The sequence below is a fragment of the Panthera pardus genome, unplaced genomic scaffold, assembly GCF_024362965.1.
Source record: "Panthera pardus isolate Hobbes unplaced genomic scaffold, ASM2436296v1 HiC_scaffold_8, whole genome shotgun sequence".
Lineage (NCBI taxonomy): Eukaryota > Metazoa > Chordata > Mammalia > Carnivora > Felidae > Panthera > Panthera pardus.
This window is the reverse complement of record NW_026527013.1, coordinates 148,413,452-148,439,774: the sequence shown is the minus strand read 5'-3', so window position 1 is coordinate 148,439,774 and position 26,323 is coordinate 148,413,452. Positions and strand designations below refer to the sequence as shown.

The 26,323-nt window shown below is 42.5% G+C and overlaps 1 protein-coding gene across 1 annotated transcript in view; it reads right to left on the bottom strand.

Annotated features, from left to right (window-relative positions):
* The window catches only part of EXOC4 (exocyst complex component 4), a 753,548-nt gene that overhangs the window by 634,098 nt on the left and 93,127 nt on the right, over positions 1-26,323 (bottom strand). Inside the window, exon 7 of the mRNA XM_019452780.2 lies at positions 19,183-19,357. Coding sequence (XP_019308325.1) covers positions 19,183-19,357 — 175 coding nt within the window. The remainder of the gene's footprint in view (positions 1-19,182; positions 19,358-26,323) is intronic.

Here is a 26,323-nt window from a genome sequence, read left to right as displayed (position 1 = left end):
TCTAACTGGAATTAGACAAAACAGAGTGTGAATCTTGGCCTCACCACTTAGGAGTGGGGTAAGTCACTAAACTTCTTTAAACCCTGTTTTTGGGCCTGAAAACGAAGAATAATGGCATTATCAATGTGGGGATTAAATGGAATAATGTATGTGAAGTGCTATGCACAGCGGCATGTAGTGAATGCTCAGGAAACGTTAGCTGTAATTTTTTTTAAATATTTTAGTTATTATGGAGAGACTAAATGTAGAGACAACGGTGTACCTGTACTAGGCAAATGGCAAGTACAAATGCTCAGAGGTAACACAGGGTGAATTATGAAAACCGAAAGATAAATAGAATAATAGAGGGCAGGCTTCATAATAATAGGAAAAGATAGCACGATAAGGATCAAAAATATTAATTCTTTATGAAATTATCAAGCACCTTCCATGAGATGACATAGTTTATAGACAAAAAAACGAAGGGGTTGTCTTCAGTGCTACCAGCTCAAGAGCTATTAATTCAGCTGCAGAGCCTGCGACTTTAGGTGACAGGTTGGGGGGGGGGGGGGCGGAGGGGAAGGGTGGGGACAAACAGCAGCAGCAGAGGATATGTTCAGGCTTAGACAAGATGGGTGGCAAGACCAGCTCTGTTTGTGGTAGATCCTGACCGGTTCACAGGCCGTGAGGAACCAAGGCTCAAGATGGATAAAACCATGATAGTTGTGACAAACACCCAGGATGGAGTCAAACAAATACTCTGGGTTTACAAAAAGACTCCTCAATAAAATGCAGGTAAAAGTGAAAGTCAGCCTCTTGGTTAGTTTGAATTTCTTTGCTCTTAGAAAGACCGGCAGCAACTTTTAATCCTGCAACACTAATATGAATGGAAACAAACTACAGTTCTTCCACTGAACAGGGATAATGACCTTGAAAAAGTCACTCCACGATGCTGATTTTTCCAGTTTGAAGTGAGAGCCTTGCAGTAAGAGATGTTAATGCACTATCCAGGGAAGTGACTGACATCCAAGGAACCAGGACCCCCAGGAGGACGCCGATTGAGTAAGACATTAGACTAACTCAATGAATACGAGAAAATAAAGGCAGAGATGGGCTAGAACGGAGCTCTAGGTTTACAGCCTGGGTTGCTCTGGGCACCCAACTTGCTATGCAACTAACTTCCCGGGTGCCATCCTAACACTAGTTGTAAAAAGTCACTACAGTGGTCATTTAAGTCATTCTTTTGTAAATCTCCCTATTTGATAGTAGTTAAGACAATAACCGTTGATATCAGACCAGGATTCAAAGCCTGGCTCTACTGTTTACCACTTATGAGGACACAGTTGTCATCTGAGCATGGGAAGAATACCTCCAAGCTCTCTGAAATGTTGTGAGGGTTCAAAAACAGACTATATTTAAGGCTTGGCCTGGGTCACAGTCATTAGCTTAAGTGAGTACGAGTGCTGAAGTTTCCTGAAGTGACATCAGTATCTTCTTTTTACACCCTAGTGTCTAATTCCATGGTTCTCTTGCACATCAGGATAGCCAGGAGGGCTTGTTAAAACACAGATCACAGAACTCCATCCTCCCGGAATTTTTCAGTGCATTTGAGATGGAGCCCTGGAATTTGTACTTCTAACTAGTTCACAAGTGATGCTGATGATGCTGGTCTGGAACCACACCTGTAACCACTGGTCTGTCTGAAGTCATTCCTGATGCCCCTGTCCAGCCTGAGAACTTTTCATGCTAAGACAAAGGAACGAACCTCTTTCAGAAGGAGTCAGAAAAGGGGCTAACATTAAAAAAAAAAAAAAAAATTGTTGGCCATGTACATATGCAATAAAGAAAAGAAGGCAGCATCAGCTGAATTAAGAGCTAAACAGTCCTGGGGGCACATGGGTGGCTCAGTCGAGCATCTGACTCTTGATTTTGGCTCAGGTCATGATCTCACCGTTTGTGGGTTCAAGCCCCACGTCAGGCCCCGTGCTGACAGTGCAGAGCCTGCTTGGGATTGCCTTTCTCTCTCAAAATAAATAAAAATAAACATTTGGGGGAAAAAAAGGAGCTAAACAGTCCTTAAAGAGAAAGTCTGGGTTGCCCCATGCATACCTCTTGGTGCCCTTTTTCATAAAATATTAGCACAGGCTTATTTTGTACAAATCCCAAGTGATTCATGTCAGATTAAATCCCCACAGAAACGTAGGCAGAATGAACAGATGGCTTCTTCCTTTCTGAATACTGTGTGTGTGTAATTTTTTTTTTTTTTTTTTACTTGAGCACTAAAACTCACTGCCTCCAGAGTCACACAGGGCCTAAGTATGAGTAATCTCCGTGCATTCACAGCCACCACAGTGCTGGGGTCCTGTTCACTTGCTCTTTTAATACTGCGAACTGCTCATACCCTATCAGATCCCCGTTGGCCATGAATGGAAATAAAGTAGATACAAAGTCAAGAGCCTGAGAGAGATGGAAGATGAGGGTTTTTCCACGCTCTTCTGGTTGCCTCCAGGTTTTTATTTTCAAGAAAAGGGCTCTGCTCTTCATGGCATACCCCTTCCCACCCCGCTAGTCCTCTAATGAACAGCTGCTCACACACACTGAAATGGAGTTTCTGTGCAGGTAGAGGAAAATTAGAAGATTATTTTATATTAAAAATGCAAACTTTAAGGTGAACACTTTATTTTTTTTTTAATGTTTTATTATTTTTGAGAAGGCGCAGGCAGGAGAGGGGCAGAGAAAAAGGGGGACAGAGGATCAGAAGCAGGCTCTGCACTGACAGTGGTGAGCCCAGTGTGGGGCTCGAACTCACGAACCAAACCACAAGATAATGACGTGAGTAAAAAAGTCGGACGCTCAACTGACTGAGCCACCCAGGTGCCCCTAAAGTGAACACTTTAAATGTCCCTGTTTCACGTCAGGAATTTCACCTTTGCCATTCCACAAGTAAATGGATTTTCATCATCTCCAATTGCTACCAGGTTTAAAAAAAAAAAAAAAAAAAAAAAAGGCAAAAGTACTGCTGTTTGACCAGAAACAATATAAAGACTTGGTCACCATGGGAAAATTATACTAATTACCACAGACTGGCTGGACATCCTCAAATTGAGGCTCGCTGAAGTAATTTACTAAACTGACTGAATTACAGCAATTTGAATTTCATATTCTTATAGTTTCTCTTTTCCCCCTTGTAAAACTTTGCTGGTCTTTAAAAAGGCCACTGTTAGGCACTTTGGGTAGGATCTTTTTTTTATGCTAGACTTGTAACGTTCTCTTGAAGCCTGAAATTGAAATTTCTCTTTCTTACCAATTTAGTCCGTTCCCATTTGGCAAACATCTTTTTTGATTCTTGTGTCTCTAATGGAGCTGAAAATTAATGTGACTTTTTTGCTTAATTCTTTGATTACGCAAAAGAATCATCAGTGATGTTAAGCATGGTTCTTTCTGCATAGTAGGGAGTTGTAACAAAAACCTTACATTTCTATAGCACCACAACTCCCAGAAGATCACAAAACACTTCCAAAAACTATACCCAGAAGGAACATCTCCACACCACGCACTCCCAGCTGGCCCTCAGGTGAAAGGCATGCTCTGACCAAATGGCATTTATTCAAAAGAATCACGTCACACGAGCTCTGATGATTCGAAAGAGAGACGTAACACTTAAAGAAGGGAATTACACACAAAAGGTATCACTGAAGGAAGTGAATTTAATTTACAGCAAGATATGCAGGAAAACTTTAATAAGGATAGGAAAATCAAAATGAAAAGTCATTTCCCTTTTTTTCCCGAAAGAACTAAGGACAATTTGGGGTGCTTTCGTTTTGACTTAACCTGTTATCAAATGTGTCACAGTTCTTCCAAATGGGGTGTCACACCCGCAGTAAAAATGATGCCAATGAGTGAGGCTGGGTTAGCTGGTAACCATACTGTGATCATCTCTGTCATTAACGGTTTCTCTTGCCAAAGTTACTCACGCCCCTTATCTGGAAGCCTGAGCTAATCTGCCTGGCCAACAGAAACCCTGGAAATGATTTAACTACCATCCAGTTTAAGAGAAAGAGGAAGAAATGGTCTCCTGGGAACACAGCAAATCTTGAGTTTATGATTCCTCTGCTACATGAGTTTTAAATCTACAAAGTTCATCCCATTTACAAGGCATTTAAAATTCAATCTTAGGGGCGCCTGGGTGGCTCAGTCGGTTAAGCCTCCAACTTTGGCTCAGGTCACGATCTTGCGGTCCGTGAGTTCGAGCCCCGCGTCGGGCTCTGGGCTGCTGGCTCAGAGCCTGGAGCCTGCTTCTGATTCTGTGTCTCTCTCTCTCTCTGCCCCTCCCCCGCTCGTGCTCTGTCTCTCTCTGTCCCCAAAATAAATAAACGTTAAAAAAAAAAATTTTAAATTCAATCTTAAATCAACCAATCAATAGGTATCTATTGGGTATCAAGTACTCATTCATTCAAGAAATATTAGGTACATACTGCACCTAAGAAGCTGTGCCAAATTCTGAGGCAGCAGGGCAGGGGCCAGGGGGTGGGAACCACGATTAATAAACAATAGTCCCTTCTCTCAAAAGGCTCAAAGAGGAATTGAAAAAGGAGTTAAAAACTACAAGTGTGAAAGCACTGTGAGAAATTTAAAGACATGTGAGAAATGGTCCTCCAGGGGACTGTTACCTGCCTGAGGAAGGAAAGATGTGGATTCAGTACAGGAAAAGAAATAACCACGAGAGATGTCAAATGAATAGTAAAAACAAGCAGCGCAATGAGTTCTGGAGAGGAAATCATGGCTGCTTCACGGATAAGACAGAACTGACTGGAGCACAGCAGAGAGGGGATTCAGGCACAGGGGCAAAGATGGGGAGAAGATGTGCAGTATAAAGAAAGGGCAGAGTCCTACTTCAAGGACAGACCAACTTACTAGGACCATTTCTATAGGAAAAGAGTAAAACTAAGCATGGAAGAGTAGGCTTGTCCAAATCGTGGAGGCATTTGAATGCCAAGCTAGGAAAATAATATTATCCAACAAACCAGCTTATTACAGGGAAGCAGAGCATTTGTAATGAACCTAATATGTAGTTTGCATTTGCAATTTCTTTCTTTGATTAAGCAACGATGCTGCTACAAAGCCTGGCATATCCATCATCACCACAGCATAGGGAGTCAAGCTATTCTTCAAGAGCCCTTTCCCATGCAAGAACTTAAAATTAGCACATTTCTACGGGACACAGGAAGGGTCTGTGGTCATTTAGCCTGCAGAATATCCTTTCTCTGTACAGTAAAATCCTAGGGGAACAGTGGGGATAGGACTGGCATTCGTGCCTACCACTCTCCTATTCCCAAAGCACCCCGGGGAGGCCAGCTTGCAACCCTTTTGGATTCTTAGGTATCTCTGAAGACCCTGACCCCTCACACCAGCCCACTCTACCAAGTTTATCTGCATTCAGTGAGGGACCCTAGTGCCCCCACCTGTGCTACATCCCAGACAGAGGGGCAGTTCTATAAAATCAGCGGGGATGGGGCGGGGGTACCAGGTCAACCTCAGGGCAATGACTCTCCACTGTGCCCTATTATCAATCAGCAGAGCATCTAAAATGTGCCCGGGTGTAGAAAAACAAGAGATGGTTATTTCTACTCACAGCAGGTGAGCAGATCATCAGCAAGGACGCAGAATCAGAGAAGAAATGAGAAAGCCTGCAGGGATATTCAGTCTATTTCCCTAGTGATACACATTCAATTCTGTCAGGATCAAATGCCCAAGGAAATTCAACCCCATTTTCCTAGGGGACTATCCGGTAGCCCAATAATTCTCACTGTGGAAGTATTTCCTGACACTCAGTATACAGCATGCGCTTCTTATTTCTTTCTGCCGTGCTCACCTCTACTGTTGTGAAAAGTAATTCCTTCATTTCTTATCCGAATTTTTAAAAATTCTTGTAGAACCTCCACTTCATTGTTCCCAAGTTTACCTTTTACATTTGCATTTCCAATCACAAGCTACCTAAGCTACTTGATCAATTATTATTTCGTATTCCTTTTCTGAGAACAGCAGGCACTGCCACGTTTATCGATCCCTTGATAAAAACACAGCTGAGGAGCTCCTGGGTGGCTCAGTTAGTTGAGCGTCCATCTCTTGATTTCGGCTCAGGTCTTGATCTCATAGTTCATGGGATAGAGCCCCACGTCAGGTTCTGCAGGTGACAATGCAGAGCCTGCTTGGGATTCTCTCTGTCCCTCTGTCTCTCTCTGCCCCTCCCCAGCTTGTGCATGTGCATGCTCGTGCTCTCTCTCACTCTCTCAAAATAAATAAACATTTAAAACACACACACACACACACACACACACACACACACACACACACACACACACAGTTGAGGGGCGCCTGGGTGGCTCAGTTAGTTTAGTGTCCAACTCTTGATTTCAGCTCAGGTCATGATCTCATAGTCGTGGGATTGAGCCCCACGTCAGGTTCTGCAGATGACAATGCAGGGCCTGCTTGGGATTCTCTCTTCTCTGTCCCTCTGTCTCTCTCTGCTCCTCCCCAGTGCATGTGCATGCTCGTGCTCTCTCTCAAAATAAATAAACATTTAAACACACACACACACACACACACACACACACACACACACACACAGCTGAGGGGCGCCTGGGTGGCTCAGTTAGTTTAGTGTCCAACTCTTGATTTCAGCTCAGGTCATGATCTCATAGTCGTGGGATTGAGCCCCACGTCAGGTTCTGCAGATGACAATGCAGGGCCTGCTTGGGATTCTCTCTTCTCTGTCCCTCTGTCTCTCTCTGCTCCTCCCCAGTGCATGTGCATGCTCGTGCTCTCTCTCACTCTCTCTCAAAATAAATAAACATTTAAACACACACACACACACACACACACACACACACACACACACACACACAGTTGAGGGGCACCTGGGTGGCTCAGTTGGTTAAGCATCTGATTCCTGATTCCAGGGTCATGGGATCAAGCCCCGTGTTGGGCTCTGCACTGAGCATGAAGCCTGCTTGGGATTCTCTCTCTTTCACTCTCTCTGCTCCCATGCGTGTGCACTTGCTCGCTCTCTCAAAATAAATAAACATTAAAAAAAAATCACAGTTGGGGGCGCCTGGGTGGCTCAGTCGGTTGGGCGTCCGACTTCGGCTCAGGTCATGATCTCGCGGTTCGTGAGTTCAAGCCCCGCGTCGGGCTGTGTGCTGACAGCTCAGAGCCTGGAGCCTGTTTCTGATTCTGTGTCTCCCTCTCTCTGTCTCTGACCCTCCCCCGTTCATGTTCTGTCTCTCTCTGTCTCTTAAATAAATAAAAACTTTAAAAAAAAAAAAATCACAGTTGGCTATAAGCAACTGCTCAATTTTACTTGGAGCTATCTGGGAAATAGCTTGAGTAACTACACCAACGTGCTCTGTACTAAACCAATGCCAACTACTGAGGACTCATAACTCTGTTGTGAGTGACTAACGTTAGAATGACGATGTTTCTTCAGTATCGTCCTATCTCCAAAAAGGTTAACATCTCTTTGCTTCCGTGCTCCTTCCTAAATATGCCAGTTCTAAAAACCACTGAACTTGCCTCATCTGAAGTCCTTAATCACTGCAGATGCTCTGCTTGGGACTTCCATCCATTTGTCTACCGTTGTGGTGCACTCGAGTTCCACACGGCATCTGGGATACTGCCTCTCCAGAACTGGGTAAACAGGGATGATCGGCCCCGGCTCCGTGATGAGATGCGGTTTTGTGCAGCATAGCCAAAAATAGCGCTGGCCTTTTTCATTGCCATATCACGTTGCTAACACATATCTAATGTGCTGTCATTTATCACCCCCATGAGACTGGCTACTTCATGCTGAGCTTTCGTCATCTGCTATAGTGTGCCTGGAGGCCCTTGTTTTCCTTAGATGGAATCATATCCCAAGCGGTGAATTTTGTGTGTCGTTGTTCACTTTATATTTTCAAAAGCCTTCAAAACTTTTAAGTAGCTGAACAAAAAAAGGTCCACACCCCTCACTAGTGTGACAACTCTTTGACAATACCAACAAATACTCCCAGAAAGCCCAGAACTACTAAAAAAAAATTGCAGCTTTGAATGCTATGATAATGTAATCTTATCAAGGATTAAAACTTTTAAGTGATTTGTGAGAAAATTCCCCTGTGAAGGACCCATCATCTTTTTGCAATGCCTCACTGTATTACCAACAGAGATTTGACAGCAAAAACTTATTCTGTCCATCCTTCGACAACTAGGCAATACATGCATAAAACATAGCTGGGTGAATATGATGCTATTAAAAAGTTTAAAACAGATCTCTGAATAACACATTTTCTTAAGATACTTTAAGTGAGGAGGAACTTCTTATGACAGCATATAATTTTTGTGGCTTCCCATTAACCACGTTCCCTGGAGTTCTGAGGGTTAGAAGACGGAAGAAACAGGAGAGGGTATCAGGAAACTCTTGGTAACCAACCACCCTCACTACCTGCTTCTCAGTCATGGTGTAGGCCAGGCTGGCCAATGCAAGGATCATGAGGGAAAGAAGTAAGTATCAAGTCACCTCAACTCCAATGTCTTCTCCCTACCGCTGGCCAAAATATACTTTTGGCCCGGCTCCCTCTGCTTCATTCACTTCCTTCCAGGCTCACTTCCGGACCTGCTCACACAAGCTTTTATTCGCTCTCCAAGCTGTCTGTCCACATCCCCTAAGGAATCGCCTGCGTCGGAAAGCTACCACCCCCGGCTGGAACAGCATGTGGGTCCCGCTCAACGAGCTGCCGTCCTACCACCCGCACATCCTGAAAAAACGCAGAAGCGAAAGAAAGGCAAGATGTGGCCTCACTGAGAGAAACTCTAGCCTCGAGGGACTGTGTAACAGGCTGCTCATCGCAAGTGTGAGAGCTAACTGAGTTGATGAACTGCTCAAGGAAAGACCTCGCTCCACTTTTACACTCACGAGTTTCTGAGCTGGGCCATTTGTACTGCTTCGGCTATTATCCCCAAGCAGATAGATGATCCCTATATTTCTATCTCCCGCCCTAGTCTCTCCCCTAGCCTCCCGCGTTCCATCTCTAGTCGCCTGGAGTAACCCAACTCGATGGAGATACTCTGCCGATTCAACAGGCACAAAAATACCATGTTCCTGATCCTAACTGCCAACCACCCATTCCCAAAACTCCATCCTGACTTATGATTCTTTGTTAGAGTCGATGGTAAAAGGTTTTAGAAAATTCACTCCTCTTTCAAAATCTCTTTAACTTCTGTCCTCTTGCTTGTCACTGCCCCTGCCCTAGTCTCCCTCTTCTCTCCTGCACTGATTGAGCTTGACGTTTAACTGGGATCTCTCCATCCATTTCCTTCTCCACCAATCCATTTTGCACACCGCTTCCAGATAAATCACCCTAAAAATATTATTTTCACCATTTTACTTTATCAGAAAAGCATAATTTCTACCATCAGCTACGAAGTAATTATGCCTCCCCAAATCAGCCTCAATCTGATGAAGCCTCTAGACCCAAGTTACAAGACAATAATAATAAATAGCAAGTGACACTGTGGAAAAGCAATCAGCAAAAGCCAGAATGTGGAAAGTTCTACAGGACAATGATCTGGTTTCTTCAATAAATAAACTGCAAGTGGTAAAAACAAAATGAGAGATTTAACTTACAGATTGATGCAGTTTTAAGAAACTTACCAATCACGCCACACTATTTAACCCTTATTTGGATTCTGATGCAAACAAACTGTAAAAAATATATATACAATTACAACATTTGAGACAACCAGAAATTTGAACACTGACTGGATATTTTGGTGATAAGGAAATTATGTTTTTAGGTATGGCTATGTTTTCTTTTTTTAAAGGAGTCCTTATCTTTTAGAGATTCATACTCCAATATAGATGAAACAATATCATCTCTAGGATTGTTTCAAAACAGTAAAGGAAAGGGAAATGGGCAGTGGTAGAAACAAAACAGTATTACCATCAACTGATAGCTCCTGAAACTGCTGAGACTGGATGACAGGGGTTCATTATATACTTTTTTTTTTTTTTTTCTGAACACATTTGAAATTTCCCACAATAACAAAAATCCATAATGGTAGCTCACTGCCAAAAGGAGCAAGTCCAAACTGCCCAATTTCTTATTCAATCTCTTATCTCCAAACTTCCCAATCTCTTATTCAATCTCTTATCTCCAAATTGCCCAATTTCTTACCCCTGTCACCCAAAATTATTCAATCTTTTTTTGGTAATGCTTCCCAAAAAACCAACCAACCAAAAACCTCCATTCTCCCCAGCTCTCTAGCATACCACCTGCATTTTGCATTTAACCCCAACCAAATTGAAACATGCCCAGTATCCTCTTGACCATGAACTCAACGGCTTTAACCCATTCTGACCTCCTTCGCTGGTCTTCCTTAGCAGTGGTGTTCACAATGAACATTATCCCTTCGAATCATAAACTGTTCTGTAATTGTCCTTGATATATGTTCTTATCTGAACTCCCTGCAAGGTTATACTTCCTTAAATTCCTTTAAATGAGTGTTTAAAAAGGAAGAAGTTTCTTTTCCCCCTAATTAAAAAAAAAGAAGTTCCGTTAACATAAATTTAGAAACCTCAAATAAGTAGTAAGTGGAGGTGGGGAAAGGCAACATAGAAAACCCCCATTCTTAAGGACAGACATTCTGATGTAATTGCTTCCAATCCAAACCAAGTCTCAGATGAAATAATGTATTTGTCCACATTCTCAACTATTCAAGTCAATAGGAATCACCTGCTTGGGATGCTACTCTAAATAAGTTGTCCAAAAGCTGTGAAGGGAGATCAGTGACAGCACAATCATTCAGTTTCCTTTTCCCTTTAAAGTGTGTATACTCAAGCATTTTCACATCTTGATGGAGTTTCAACATCTTCTCATTCGCTCTATGTCATGGAACACTGACATTCCTGAACATGCGGCAGTGACATTTCTTTCAAAATTAAACCAGATTCGCCTTTTGCGAACTTCTCTTACTCCTGAAGATTGTCTTTAATAGCTCCGGTTTTAACATGACCAAACCTCCAACATTTGCTAATGCTGGCTCTCAACTGAGAACATGCAGTAGAATCCACTGGAATCCTACTGAAACAGGCTCTCCAGGGATGGGCCGCACAGGGAATTCTGGTTGGAATCCTCACCACTCACCAGGGTCTCTTGGTTCCTAACAAGCCCCCTGCTTCAGCCCAGGTGCACTACAGCTTGATAAGCACACCGTCATCATAGGGACCCTAACGGCATCAGTAGCGGCACAAGCCTAATGGGCACGTGGCTTGTAACACTCCCCTCTCTCAAATCTCAGACAAAACGGGACGGAGGAAGAAGGCTTGGAAGTGGTCGTGTGGATGGAAAACCTGCCATCTCTACCACTGGTTTTTCTAGACCAAGACCTAATCAGACCCAAGCAGACGCTGCCTGGGTAACAAGGAATTTAAGGAGAGCAGACTTCCCACCAGATCTACTTATTCTGCAGTTTCTGCCACCAAGTTACTGGGTGAGAGTCTGGCCCAATGTATTCAGATGCCCGTGACATGTACCTCCGGTTTCACTGGGCAGACACCTTAGCACTTGCCACATGTACACCAGGAGCTAGAGGGACACGGCGACAGCCCATCAGTTCCTGCATTAAGCAGTAGTAGTAGTGAACCTAAAACAATACAGGTTGAGCCCTGATGCTATAGAAACGGACTCCAATTTGGAGGAAGATTTCTAACTTAACGTTCTAATGCTAACTCAGTCCTGTTCACTGGGCAGCATACTATCCACTGACAAGACACAACAAAAATTCTAGGAGCGAGCAGCTTTCTGGAGACACAGTGGGAGGACTTCAATACGCCACCCAAAATAGAGACTATCAGAAAGTTTGAAAGGCTGAGAAATGAAGAAAAGCTCTTTCTGCAAGGGTAATCTCACAGGTTATCTGGCCTGGAATATTAAAAAAAAAAAAAAAAGCTAGTTTTACTTTAAGGTCTGGAATCCTCAGCCAACAAAATATCAAACGAAACCAAACCTAAGAAGAACCTAGTTTCAGACCTGGATTCAAAATAGAAGTTGCGCGTGTCTCCTTGAAAAACTCCTCCGGGTCACAGATCACCACCAATAAGATTTGTCGATTTTCTTACCTGACAGCAAACTTCAAGTTCTCTCTGGGTGAGGTTAATTTTATCACCATTTAAACATTTATGTGGCAGTTAACAAAAGGAAAGTGATTTTACATTCTGTGTGTGTTAATCTCCAGAAAAAGAGATCAAGGCCCTAAAAAGGGAATTGACTTGTTCTGGGCGTCACTGTCAGGCGTAAACAGAGTAATTAGAACTGCCTCCACCTATAGAACGCTGCTTAGCACACCGAAGGGCTACACGTTTCAGCCAGCAACGGCGAAACAGACAGTTTGTTTTACAAGGAGATATGAAAGAGGGAGATTCCTTTTTTAGAATCCTAACACCCGTTCAAAGTGATGCTCTTATTTCCTGTTGGGCAGAATTCCACAAGAAACAGAGTATTTTGTTTCCAGTGTACCTTAGTCTTATGCACTCGAAAATGTGCCGCCAACAGTATGACAGGCATGTCACCAAGTAGGTGACATTTTGGAAGGTGCTGCCGCTGCTCAGAAGGGCGAAAACATGTATTTCTATTATCACAGTTTCAAAGAGAGTGTAAAACTGAAAAAGGAGTGTAGCGGTGTGTGGTCACAGGGCTGACACCAGCAGAAAACTCTGACACCCTGTTGCTATGAGAGCTACAGCCTTGTCTCCTCAAGAGGCTGTCTCCAAACACAAACACGCCGGGACAGCCTTTCAACTGCAGGATGGATTCTGCCTGCTGGGGGAAGCCCAGGTTCCAGTGGAGGAAAACTGCTCAAGTCTTTAAAAGATCAAAAATTATTTTCTTTTCCGAGATTTAATAAACATAAGGGCGTTTCCACTTTTTAGCAAGGAACACTTTCCATTCAAAGAAAATGCAGAAACTCAAACTCTACTTACGTGACTCCATTCGCCATGTGATGCCATCACCTCCACTCAAGCCTGGCGCACACTTAACTGCAGGTATCTATTGTTCGCTCCCTTATTTCATTCTCCAGGAATGATCTTTAACCCAAAGAGCGTGCCACCACCAAGTATGTGAGAGCTAAACTGGCCGGAGCATAAAACTCTAGAGGAACTTAAGCCAAGAGTCTTTTTGAAAGCCTCCGTGTTGGTTTAGAAAAAAAACATTCCGCCGTGTTACCACTCCCGCAAGATCCCTAAGAATGACTTTAGTGGAAAAACATACACAGCTTCAGGTCCCTCCTCACTTTGCCAGTGAGCTCTCTTGTGTTCACCTTTATTCCCTAATGCCTAGCATGTACCTGGCCCCAATAACAATACTAAACCATCGTTAGTCTCTGTCACATTGGAAACCAGATTCCTAAGTCGACGACACAGTTTTGTAGAATTCCCAAGACTCCCTAACGGCTTACAAATCCTGCTCTCCTTTGTATTCCTTTTCCATACCCCGTGGGAGCCTGTCTTGTTTATTTCACTATTAGACAATACCTCCAGTAATATCCGCAGACTCTCCACTTGCCTACAGAACAGCTTCCCTGCATTAGTCTCTAGCTTCTCCGCTCAGTCCATTTCAACGCCAGCACTGATCCTACTTTATCTCATCACACCCCAATCAAAATCCCCAGTGAGCCAATAGCACTGAAAACAAAGGTCCCCAAACTTCAGCACACACACACACATCTCCCAAAAGGCTTCTTAAAACACAGACTATATGGCCACATCCCTGGCGTTTATGATTTGGTGAGTGTAAGTTAAGGATAAAAATCTGCACTTTTGGGAAGCCTGAGTGGCTCAGTGGGTTAAGCGTCCCACTTCAGGTCATGATCTCGCAGTCAGTGAGTTCGAGCCCCGCGTCACGCTCTGTGCTGACACCTCAGAGCCTGGAGCCTGCTTTGGATTCTGTGTCTCCCCTGCTTGTGCTGTGTCTCTCTCAAAAATACAGATTAAAAAAATTTTCTAAATAAGAAATTCAAAATCTGCATTTTTAATATGTTCCCCCAGGTAACACTGGCCCAAAGCAATGGTTCCCAATTATAGGATCCTAAACATATATAACAAAACCACCTTAGGAACAAAAAAAAACAAAACAAAAAAACAAAAATAAGCCTACAGAACCCAGCCTTTATCCATAGTGATTCTCATTCAAAAGGTGTAGGATGGGGCTAGGAATCAAACCCTGGGTATATCAAACGCACGTCCAGCCTCAGAAACCATCAGTCTGAAAATTAATCACAAAGCCTATGGGTGACACTAGAGGTCTTCCACAACCTGTACCCAAATCCACCTACAAACTTATCTAGTCCACAAAATAAGCCCTCGCTTACAGCTAAGCCATTCTTTTTCTTATCTCTGAATACCATTTTCCATTCTTTCTGAGCCACTTAACATCCTTTCATTCGCCATTCCCGCTACCTAGACGGCCATTCCCATCTCTCCTCTGTTCCTGTGACTCCTCCAAGAATCAGTGTATCATCAACCTCGAAAAACAAAACAAAACAAAACAAAACTTTTCTGGTCCATTCTACATGTTTTAGAACAATTGTATGACACACGGCGCCACCTACCTTCTTACATTTGGCAACATCAGTTCATCCGTGTGTCTGCCACTGTGTACCCAATTCATTGACGGGTGTGTAGCCTGATATTATTCAGTAACCTGTACCCTGAATTTCTGAAAGAACTAGAGAATACAGCACACTGAAAACAAATTGAAAAGTTGCAGAATGATTTTTATAGTATAGTAACAATGTAAAGTATGAACTTCTTATTCAAAAATGCTTCATTCTCACATCTGCGGGTTAATAAAAAAGAGCAGAATGGACCATTGAGAGAACAACCACAGATTAATTCAAGTGATGACTAAGATCATTCTTCCAACATATGTCTAAGAAAACAAAAGATGGGGGCAGCAAAGCAGATAGGTAAGAGGAAGAGAAAAATGGACTAAAAGGAAAGAAGAATTTGGTTATACCTCGATCTCAAACCAATCAAACACAGTAAGTGAAAGGAAATAGTATTTCTATGTTAGACACCTCACCTTGTGCTATTAGATCAGTTTTAGTTTTATGTTCTTTATCTGTCAAATAGCTTATGGCAGTGATACATGAACACATCAACATCAAATAGTAACAGTCTTTCCAAGTGTATGACTTGGGCACTACCAGTTTCCTGGGAGCTGTAACACACAACGGAGCCCTCTTTCCTGACTTAAACATGTCTTGGGGGTAAAAGCAGTGGGGAATGGGAAGAAACTGCAAATGGACACCAAGTTTCTTTTTAGGTGTTGAAAATATTCTAAAATTATATCATGGTGATGGTTGTACAACTCCACAGATATACTAAAAACCACTGAAATCTACATTTTAAATGCATGAATCTTATGCCATGTAAATTCTATTTCAATAAAGTTATTTAAATAGGCAAAACAAGTAACTCATTTCATAATATGAAGGTAGGATCCCCAAATCATTCTCCTGAAACAACATATGTGAAAGGTATAAGTCATTTAATAAGACACAAACACATATTTTAAATCATGTTTACGTTTTGGCTGTTTATGTCTGAGCGAACTTAAAGTTCCTTAGTATATTATAAACATTTTCAACATAAAATTACGTGTTTTGTTTTCAAAAGTACGAGAATTGTACACATTTAACATATCCAAAGTAAGTAGAGCTAAGGCATATATATCTTTGTTCATAATCATAATTCTTCATGATAGTATTATAAATAGGATCCTAATAGGCTTAAAGTTGTTTTCAACTTAGAACATCTATCTAGCCTAAATTGGTCAAATAGCAGAGATCATAAGAATTTATAAAGTATTTCATAACCTTGCAAGAGTAGGTTTTAATAGTCGATAAATACTTTCTGGGGCTTCATGTATTCAAGTTTTAAACGCTGTAAGTACCAGGACACAAAGTAATTCCATCTGATAATATTACATATTCTAATAGAGTCCAACATGTTTGCATAATACAAATTACTAGTATTCCACGGTATGTCTCTTTCCATTCATACACCTTAATCTATCTATATCTTTATATTTAAAGAGGATTCTTTTTTCTTTTCTTTTTTTTTTTTTTTTGAGACAGAGAGAGAGAGGAGAGCAGAAGGAAAGAGAATCTTTTTTATTTTTTTAATGTTTTACTTTATTTTTGACAGAAAGAGCACAAGCAGAGGAGGGGCAGAGAGAGAGGGCAACAGAGGATCTAAAGACAGCTCTGCACTGACAGCAGCAAGCCTGATGTGGGGCTCAAACTCACGAAGCACAAGATCATGACTGAAGCCAAAGTTGGATGCTCAACCCACTGAGCCACCCAGGCGCCCTGGAAAGAGAATCTTAAGCAGGCGCCATTCCCAGCGTGGAGCCCCAGGTGATCGTGAGATCTTGACCTGAGCAGAAATCAAGAGTCAGATGCTTAACGGATGGGGCCACCCAGGCAACCCTAAAGAGGATCTCTTTTTTTTTTTTTTTTTTAATGTTTATTTATTTTGAGAGAGAGCGGGAAAGAATCCACACGTGCGTGCACACACGAGTGTACCAGAGGGGCAGAGAGAGAGGGAGAGAAACAATCCCAAGCAGGCTCCACACTGTCAATACAGAGCCTGACACAGGCCTCCTTCCCACAAACCGTGAGATCATGACCTGAGCTGAGATCAAGCGTCAATCAACCAACTAACTGAGCCAGCCAGGGCCCCCTAAAGAGGATCTATAAAATCCAAAATCAGGAACTCGTATTGAAAGACAGGGCCATGTTCTTCAAAATGCCAGGGAGAAGTTAGTGGACATTTTTATCATGGGTTCCTTCTTAGCGTTGTGTCTTTTTTTCCTCTGGCTATCTTTAAGACTCCTTTGTTCTTTGGTTTTCAGCAACCTGGTGATGATCTGTCTAGGCATTGGTTTTCTCTAGGTTAAAGCTGCTTGGGATTTGTTGGGCTTGTTGAATCTGTGGGTTTATGTTTTTCAATAAATTTAAAAACTTTCGGTCATGATTTCTTCCAATAATTTTCTGCCTCAGTATCTCTCTTCCCTCTCCTCTGTACCTGCAACTACCACGTTGCATGATATTGTCCCATTATGGACAATATGGCCTTGTTCATTTCTCCTTGCAGTTGGCTTTCTTCCTGTGCTTCCTTTCGGATCACTCTGATTTATTCATCTTTGAGTTCCCTGGTCTTTTTTTCTATAGCAGGCATCTGCGGCTAAACCCATCTCGTGATTTGTCCATTTCAGATATTAATTTTTATTAATTTTCTTATTTCCCAGTTAGAGTCACATTCTTCTGCTTTCCCACAAATATAATTGTATGCTGGACACTGTAGATGCTTCACTAGTGAAAATGCGGATTATATTGCCTCACTTCAGAGTGAGTTTTGTTCTGGCCAGCAGCTGATGTACAGGTGGATCGGGCTGATGCTGGAGAGACTTGGTTATGCAAGATCCAGAGTAACCCCTCCCCTACAGCTGGAATAGTCCCTATCCCTGAATCACAACCTTGCTGAGGCCACATCTGAAAGCATGGGGTGTTCAGCAGGTTCTCCCCACACTGACTGAACTCCAGCATCCAATTTCCAATCATCTGGCAACGTCTGGCATTTCCATTCAACTCACGGTCCCACAGTGACAGTTTCCTGCCAAGCTTTGTGGTGTCTGCATCACTCGGTTTTTGACCAAAGGCTCAAAGGCACTCTTTTCAGGCTGACAGGGTGCCTCCTCTGTGTGATCCTCTCTTCCCCACTACCCTACGCCACAAATTCCAGCTGCCTCTACACCTCCAAACTCTCATCTCTGTTCCCTTTGCTTAGAGACTCCGCTGCTGTCTGCCTACGTTTCACTTCCTTGGGCCATAGCACGGCAGGTGTCCCCCAGGAGGAAGCCAGGATGAACGTGGAATCCACCTCACGTGTTCTCTGCTCTGAACTGAAGGTGCGGACTGAGTCCACCCAGTTGTAGAGCTGCTAACATCATTTCATCATGGCTAGAACCAGAAGTCCCTCATTCTAACTATTTCTGAAATGGCTTTAAAATCTATGATCCTATTTCATCCTTAAAATAAACAGGTGACCTGAAAAGCACCTATTTCCATGACATTAGCAAATCAAGATAGAAAACACTGTAAAACCAGTGTCTAGGCAATAAAGACATTTTATTCAATACACAAATGTTCCTCAAGCACCTACTATGACAGAGGAGCAAAAGGGACTCGGGGGATGTAGTTGCAACCTATAATCTTTCCACTGAGCCACCAATAAAGCACCCAGACTGCACCAAAAAAAAAAAGCCAAATGAATGAGTAAGCAAGAATCCATCACTCAATCCATCAGGAGCATACCTATACTCTTAAAAATGACTACAATTTAATTCGTGATTTATTTTTTCCGGCAAGTATTCCTATTTGCCATGCAAGAAATTTCATTCCCACACAGTTATATTTTTCAGTTCCCTACGTATACTTTTTTTTCACATTAGTAGGGACTATCTAACCAAGTCACTTCTATTTAGCTATGTCAAATTTGCTTCGGCTACCTCTTAATCGTATTTCCAATTCTCCTGTGGCCAAATCAAATATATTTGCCTGGCACTTGGAGACAGCATATAATAAAATTTCTAAATACCATCTCTGCAGCATCATACCAAACAGTAATATCATTGCTCCAATCTTCAGCAAATCAAAGTGATGCATTTATTCCTTACAGTAATTTTCATCTCTCAAAACAAGCTCTTGACCGGTCATTCACCTCAATATATGCAAGAGATGACTGTACGAAAACGGCCATAAAACTAAGCTACATATGTTTATAAAATACTGTCTAAGAACATTTTAACACTGATTACCTTAATATAGGACTAATTCCAGTGCAGTAAAGCACTTTACAACAGAAGGCCAAATACTGTACCTCCTTGATGGCTACATATTGAGAATCTCCTCATTTTCAAGCCTGGCAAAAAAAGTTAAGAGGTCTTCTGAAGATGATAGAAGTTGATGACATCAGCAGCATCCCCTTTCAATAGTAACATTATTCTCTCACTGTTTATGAGCAAGGGAATATCTTAGGTGGTAGATATTTCGTTCCAACCTGTTATTCTGAATCGAGACGGCACCACGTGTAAAAGGACCTTTTACCTGCAGAACATCTTGGATCTTCATCCACACGTCCGCCATATCGTACAATTTGACATCTTCCTGCTGGGCCAGCGGGGTCACAACGGTGTCCTGCAGGTACCCCAGGACCACAGAATGTGCAGTGGCTACAGCGTTAAACTTGTCAAATAGCAACTCCAGCAGTTCTAGAAGTAGCCTGGGGAAAAAAAAGAGATAACGTTGACATACGGACGCCCACGCACACGAGGATGGCTCACAAGGGCCCACACAAAAACCATCAACCTGCGGGGAAGCAACGAGCCACCATGGATAGAGCACATGAGATTTCCACAGACGGATTTCCAACAGTTGTAGGATCTAAGCAGCTTTGGAAATCTAAGCCTCAGTTTCCTCTGCTGCAAACTGGAAGCGACGTAAGAATCTAAAAACCAGTTGTAACATCCCTAAACCAGCTGGAGCAGCTCAATAAACACATTCCCTTTTTATCACATTTCAGTGATCACCACACTGCTACTCTGTATTCATACAGGCAGTTTCTCTAAGAAATTCAGGCAATTTTTCAGACAACAGCTCAGATGTTACACAGAATATGCTATTTCCCCAGCAATAAATTGGGCACTTTTGTAAGGATACTAATCCTTTTAGTCATGGAAAGCTGTGCCTACCACTCAAACGTATGGCCGAAGTCGCCTGAAAAAAGATACACACCTGCCGAGCAATCTGACTTTCACCACAGGGAGCAGCTTAGGCATCTGCATTATCTCATTTTTCATAGTGAGAGATGCTGGACACATATTATTACATCAATTTTATATACTCAAGGACACAAAATGAGGTTGCGAGGCAGCTGAGCCTAGAACAAAAGTGGATTTCCATGTCAGTGCATTTAGCCACGTACCTCTCGCTATAGTTCTAGAAGGTAGATATGTATTCACAGATAGTTCGAAGCTTTATGTCAGGAATGCCAAGTAATTCCTCTATCACGGAGGCTTACAGCTGCACTGATCACCCAGGCTTCGAAGCATCCTTTCCTCCTCTGAACTTGTATTTCATCCCACTTGTAAGGTGCTTATACGTGCCTCACAGAGGTGACTCGATAAACGCGGGTCACAGGTATTTATATAGAGACATTCTAACTCCCTTCTTCATTATTAGTCTTTCAGTGTAGGAACTGCTTTATGCATCTCCGTATACTCGAGGGCATTTAAAACAGTGATCAGCAAATATTTGCTGAATTTAATGTGTATACCATGAAAGAGTCTAGAAAATTCGGAAATGTGACCTTTACTGTATATTGTGGGCTCTCGGTTTGAGATTTCCTAAGTGGACTTAGAAACCAGCCTGAAAAGTAGAAAAGGAAAGCAAAAGAGCTTGTCAGCAGTGTCCACTAACAAGATTTTAGTGCCATAAATAAGAGGTGATAACTACAATTTCATCAAAATGTAGAGCATATTATCCATTCCTATGGCTACTTTACTGCCCAATTACGATAATTAATGTGCCAGTATGACACCCAATAACTATCTTATGATAAAACCCTAATATCTGTTTGACGTTTTAATTTAGATGAGACAGAATCAATAAAAATTTATGTAGTACTCCCAGTTTAGAACACAAATAATCCAGAAATTAAACATTGTATTTATAAATAGGAGCCATTCTACCTTTGGAATTACCTTTTTTTTTTTTAATCTTTGAAAGGTCAAGTCCCATTTATGCTCACATATACCTAAAACAATTCTTTCTCATCTGTGTCACTGAAGAAATTCTCAAATATCAGCAGAGGGGTACAAAGTACAGGAAGACGTGCCTAACGTAAGAGCCGAAATAGCTAATTCATCGTAGGGAAATGATCTGCATAAAACAGATACCTGGCATCGTACAGAGTAAATTCCTGATGAAGTGAAGATTCTACTTTTCAAATATTTAAGCTAAGTATGTAAGTCTGTGGTTCACCAATATCAATCCACGGACCACGGTGTACTTTTCAGTGATAGCAAAATAAGAAAAACAGAAACATATATTAATTTTTCACAAAAGTAAATTACTTTTCACAAAAGTAAATTAATTTGGTATTTTGAGCACTCTCCTGATAGGAAAAATCTCCAGTTGCTTTCTGTCATGATGGCAATTACATTGCCAAAATGTCCTTGACAAAATTAAAACTGAATAACCTCATATTATACCCTAACAGTTTTGAAGTCATATTGATCCAGGACATCCAGAAGCCTGAAGCACACTGGTGTCCAATTTCCCAACGGCACAAAGCTCCAGGTAAAAGCCTGCACACCAGCAACGAAGCAGAAAACGCTGGAAACGCAGTGGCTCCTCTGCATGGAGGGGCGCTGCTGTCTGATCATCTCCAGGGCCACCAAGCTCCATGACTGCACATCTTGACCGCCGCTCAAGGACACGAGCAGCTCGGCAACCTGGGACAGTGCTCTATTTAGAAAAGAGACCCAGCAGGGAAGTGAAGTGTAAGATGAGATCCATGGTATCTGTGAGCATCGTGGAAACAGCAGTCCTTTGATAAAATGCAGACTCATTGCCAGCTTCTCTCATTCCTGGACAATCAAGGCCAAGACAGACCTGCTGCAGTATGACCATCATAGCCTTAACACAGGCCTCACAGGGAAGAAGGAAGGGAGAAGAGAAGGGCTGGAAGTGGAAACATTCTACCAGCTCTACCTACATTTGAAACAGTGACCCATTTCAAGGAGAGGGATGCTCTCCTCTGCCTTACCACAGCATGACTATGGCAATATTAATAAAACCCGCGGTTCTTACAGCAAAACTAAAGACGTTTGTGCTGCAAATGATACCATCAGTAAAGTGAAAAGACAACCCACAGAATGAGTGAAAATATCTGGAAGCCATTTATCTGACCAAAGACTTGTATCTAGAATACCTAAAGACTTCATACAACTCATAATAAAAAGATAAACAACCAAATTTTAACATCAAGAGTTTGAATATATTTCTCCAAAGAAAATCTACGAATGACCAATAGGCAAACAAAAGACATTCGACATCATTGGCTATCAGAGAAATGCAAGTCAAAACCATTAAGATCCCGTTTCAGCCCATCAGGATGGCTATTTTCAAAACGACAAACAATAAAAAGTGTTGGTGAAGATGCAGAGAGAAACTGGAACTTTCCATACAGCGCAGGTAGGCGTGTAAAACACTTCAGCTGCTCTGGAAACCTGTCTGTCACTTCCTCAAAACATTAAACATACAATTACCCTACGAACCCAGGAATTCCATTTCTAGGGATAGCCCCGAGAGAAATTAAAAAATACACGTGCACAAAAACTTGTACACAAATGTTCATGGCAGCATGATTCCTAGTAGTAAAATATTATACTAGTAAAATTGTAAAAATGGAAATCATCCAAATATCCATCCACTCCTGAACAGACAAACAAAATGCGGCATATTCATACAATGGATTCTTATTTGGCTATCGACGGGAAAGAAGTGTGGGTGCATGCTACAATATGGAAGAATCTTGAAAACATACGTAGGTAAGTCACAGAAGATACGAATATTTATAAAAAATATCCAGAACAGGCAAATGACAGAAAAAGAAAATATATTCATGGTTACTTCGGTGGGTGGGAACTGACTACTAAAGCATATGGGGTTTTTTTATTACATTTTTTTAACATTTATTTATTTTTAGAGAGAGAGAGAGAGAGAGAGAGAGAGACACACACACACACACACACACACACACACAAAGCATGAGTGGGCGAGGGTCAGAAAGAGGGAGACACAGAATCCGAAGCAGGCTCCATCCGGGCTCTGAGCTGTCAGCACAGAGCCGATACAGGGCTCGAACCCATGAACCATGAGATCATGACCTGAGCTGGAGTCGGACACTTAACTGACTGAGCCACCCAGGTGCCCCTATGAGGGTTTTTTGGTTCTTGTCTGGCAGGGGACAGAAATGTTCTAGAACTAGACAGTGATGCTGGTTGCACAACCCTGTGAATACGCTAAAAACCACTGTGTAGTATATGAATTATATCTCAATATGTCTATTTTAAAAAGAAACCCAGCAGCTATGGCATTTGAGTGAGGACAGTAGGGCCCAAAACCTCCCTTATAATGAAAAAACATAAAACAGTGAAAAAGGAAACTGATGTCTTAAAAAGTAAAATATTACAAAAATGGATTCCTTTGGAGTCTTATTACAGGAGGACATTAACTTTTCTCTTTTGGTTCACTTGTTTTTTGTTTGTTCTTCCTGCTAATGTAAATAACCTATAAGAAATCAAAAGATTCAAATTCCTTCCCAGCATTGATAATTCTTACAATTCTTTATGGAAAACAAAAGTCAACGTCTCCAAGTGTTCCCATCTGTAAAAACAAAGTATTAATTGATACCTTCTCTAGAGCTCTCACCGAACTGCTGGAAACAGCACAGTAGAAAATGGACAGAACTCGGTAGAGGAAAGGGCGTTCAGACCCTCCCTGTCTGGGTTTCTGGACTGAGCAACTCTGAAGATGACGCTTACCTTTCCTGAGAGTGAGAGATGATTCAAGCGAAGGCAGAAATTTGGAAGGAGAGATGGTGGGTTTAGATCTGGTTCAGTCTAAGGTGTTATGTATTTAAGCACTTGGATATGCAAGTCTGGAGCTCAGGGGAGAGAATGACATTGGAAATTTTTAAAATGATAAACATTTGAGAGGATGAGATCACTCGGGGATAATATGCAAAGTAAGTAAGGCAGGCGAGGTCCACAGCCAACACTTCCCAAAATAGCAGCATTGAAAAGATGGTGAGGAAGGAGCTAGGGAGGAAGAACGAAACCAGGAGAGAAAACTGTAGAAGACAAAGGAGAAGAGAAGCAGCCAAGCTACACGGAGGTCAGAGAAGGTAAGGACGGAGAACTGTACGACTCACAGGTCCCAGCGACCTTGGCAAGAAGGATTCCTGAACTCAGCAGTGGGATGAGGAGTGAATGGCTAATAAGGAAAAAGTAACCAAAGTTAAAACGCACGCTTTGCGAAAGGCGCACCATTCCTCACCAACATATGCACTCCTTAAAAAAGAAAGACCACTCCCTCCCGATGCGCCGAAGAACAAGAGAGATTGGGAATCACTCACATAAATAGGACATAAATCCACACTGATCTGGCTCAATTTAAAGCCGGCAGGAATCAACTGAAACAAGTTAATATTCACAGACACTCTCCAACTGCCCACACAACACGAGATGGAGAAAACACGTCTTTTGCCTTCCGCTGCAGATATACCCAGGGTCACCCAAACACACAGAGCCCCGCTGAAATCATTCCCTACTCCCACCACAAAATTTAAATAAATAAGAGAAATAAGACATTACACTGCAGATAGTTCAGCTGCTTAAATCGTATCAGGCTCAAGGCTTCACCACTGATCTAAAAGACAACAGACAGAATCAATAAGCTACTAGAGACTCCTTACACCGAACTCAACGAGAAAAGGTCTCTTATACGAAGACGCCCAAGAATGTCGGAGATTAAAATTTCAATTAATTGCAATTTCTACCCTTCAGAAGAAAAGAACACACATTCTCTCTCACACACACACCACAGAGGTTACGTCTGGAGCCACAGAATAGGATGCTGTAACGGCAACACGACATCACAGCGGGTGAAGAAAAATGTTAATCCCGGGACGGCAAGACAGTATAAATGCCACTGAGAACTGTGGACTTGAAGCCTGCTCTCTGCTGCACGTCCGTGGGACCTTCAACACGTCATGCAGGCCTTCCCAATCGCAGGCTCCTCAAACACAAACTTCTTCGATTGCAATTTCCTAATCACAGATGGTGAGAATTACATGCAAAAACTATGTAAAAAGTATACTCAAAAAGCAACCCCGGAGGCTCCTGGGTGGCTCAGTCAGTTAAGTGTCCAGCTCTCGGTTGCGGCTCAGGTCATGATCTCACAGTCTGTGTGACTGAGCCCTGCATCAGGCTCTGCGCTGACACAGCGGAGCCTGCTTGGGATTCTCTCTACCTCTCTCTCTGTCTCTGCCCCTCCCCTGTCTCTCTCTCCATCTCTCTCTATCCCTCCCCTGCTCATTCTGTCTCTCACTGCCCCTTCCCCTGCACTCACTCTCTCTCTCAAAATAAATAAACTTAAAAAGAAAAACAAACCTAAAACAACATAAACTATTTTCTGTACCTTTAACAGTCACCATCTGGAGGGGGTGGGACGTGCAGAAGACACAAGAGACGCTCCAGATGTTTCCATGGCCCAGCTGCGTCTCTGTCCCTCCCACAGCTCAGTTAGTAAAACCCGGCTTGTATTCCGTGACATGTTCCAGCATGATCCCAATAAAACTCCCTCTTTAATTTAGTTGGAGTTGGGGTCTGTCACTGGTAACTAATGGAGGCCTAACTCACAGAATAAGAGCCAATTCCTTCATTCCTCTGGGATTCTATAATCCCTCCAAAAAGAGATGCTCCCAATGGACGGAGAGAAGTGACAAAATAGTGACATGCATGGCCTCCCGGACTAGAAAGTAAGGACAGAGTCCTTGGTTAATGCTTCCTTATAACCACCCGCCTCCCCCAACACATGGCCCAATGCCCAGAATGGAAACAGTCGAATGTCGTGGGTGCCCCGGCTCAGGGGTAAAGGAATGAGCAGTAGAAGGTGGCAATATTAGGAGAAGTCTAGGATCAGAGACACTGGCCAGGGGTCCTCTTCATGGGGCTGGTGGCTAAAGGTGTCACAATGGAAGCGAGCTCTGAAACAGCAGGGCTGGAGTAGGAGGGGAAAGAGAATGATGACCACAGGGGACGAGGGCCATGACAAAGACCACTACGCCCACCACAGACAGACACACTGATCCCATGCTGGGCACTGTGCCAAGTGCTGTGCTTGGATTAGCTCATTTAAACCTCTGGATGACCCCGTGAGGAAGGTGCCGCTTTTATCCGCATATTACAGACCAGGAGACTACAACACAGACAAGGTGCAAGCAAAGCCCTCGGTTGTAGAGGATGTTCCTTTTCAGGGGTATTAGGAAAAAAAAGGAAGTCATTTTTCAAAAGAGGCCAAAGAGGTATCAGTACTGTACAAGGCCAAGGAAACCGGGCTGGAAAGAGTGTCAGTAGAACAGTCTATACCTGCCTCTGCCTTCTCACTGCAAACTGGTTTC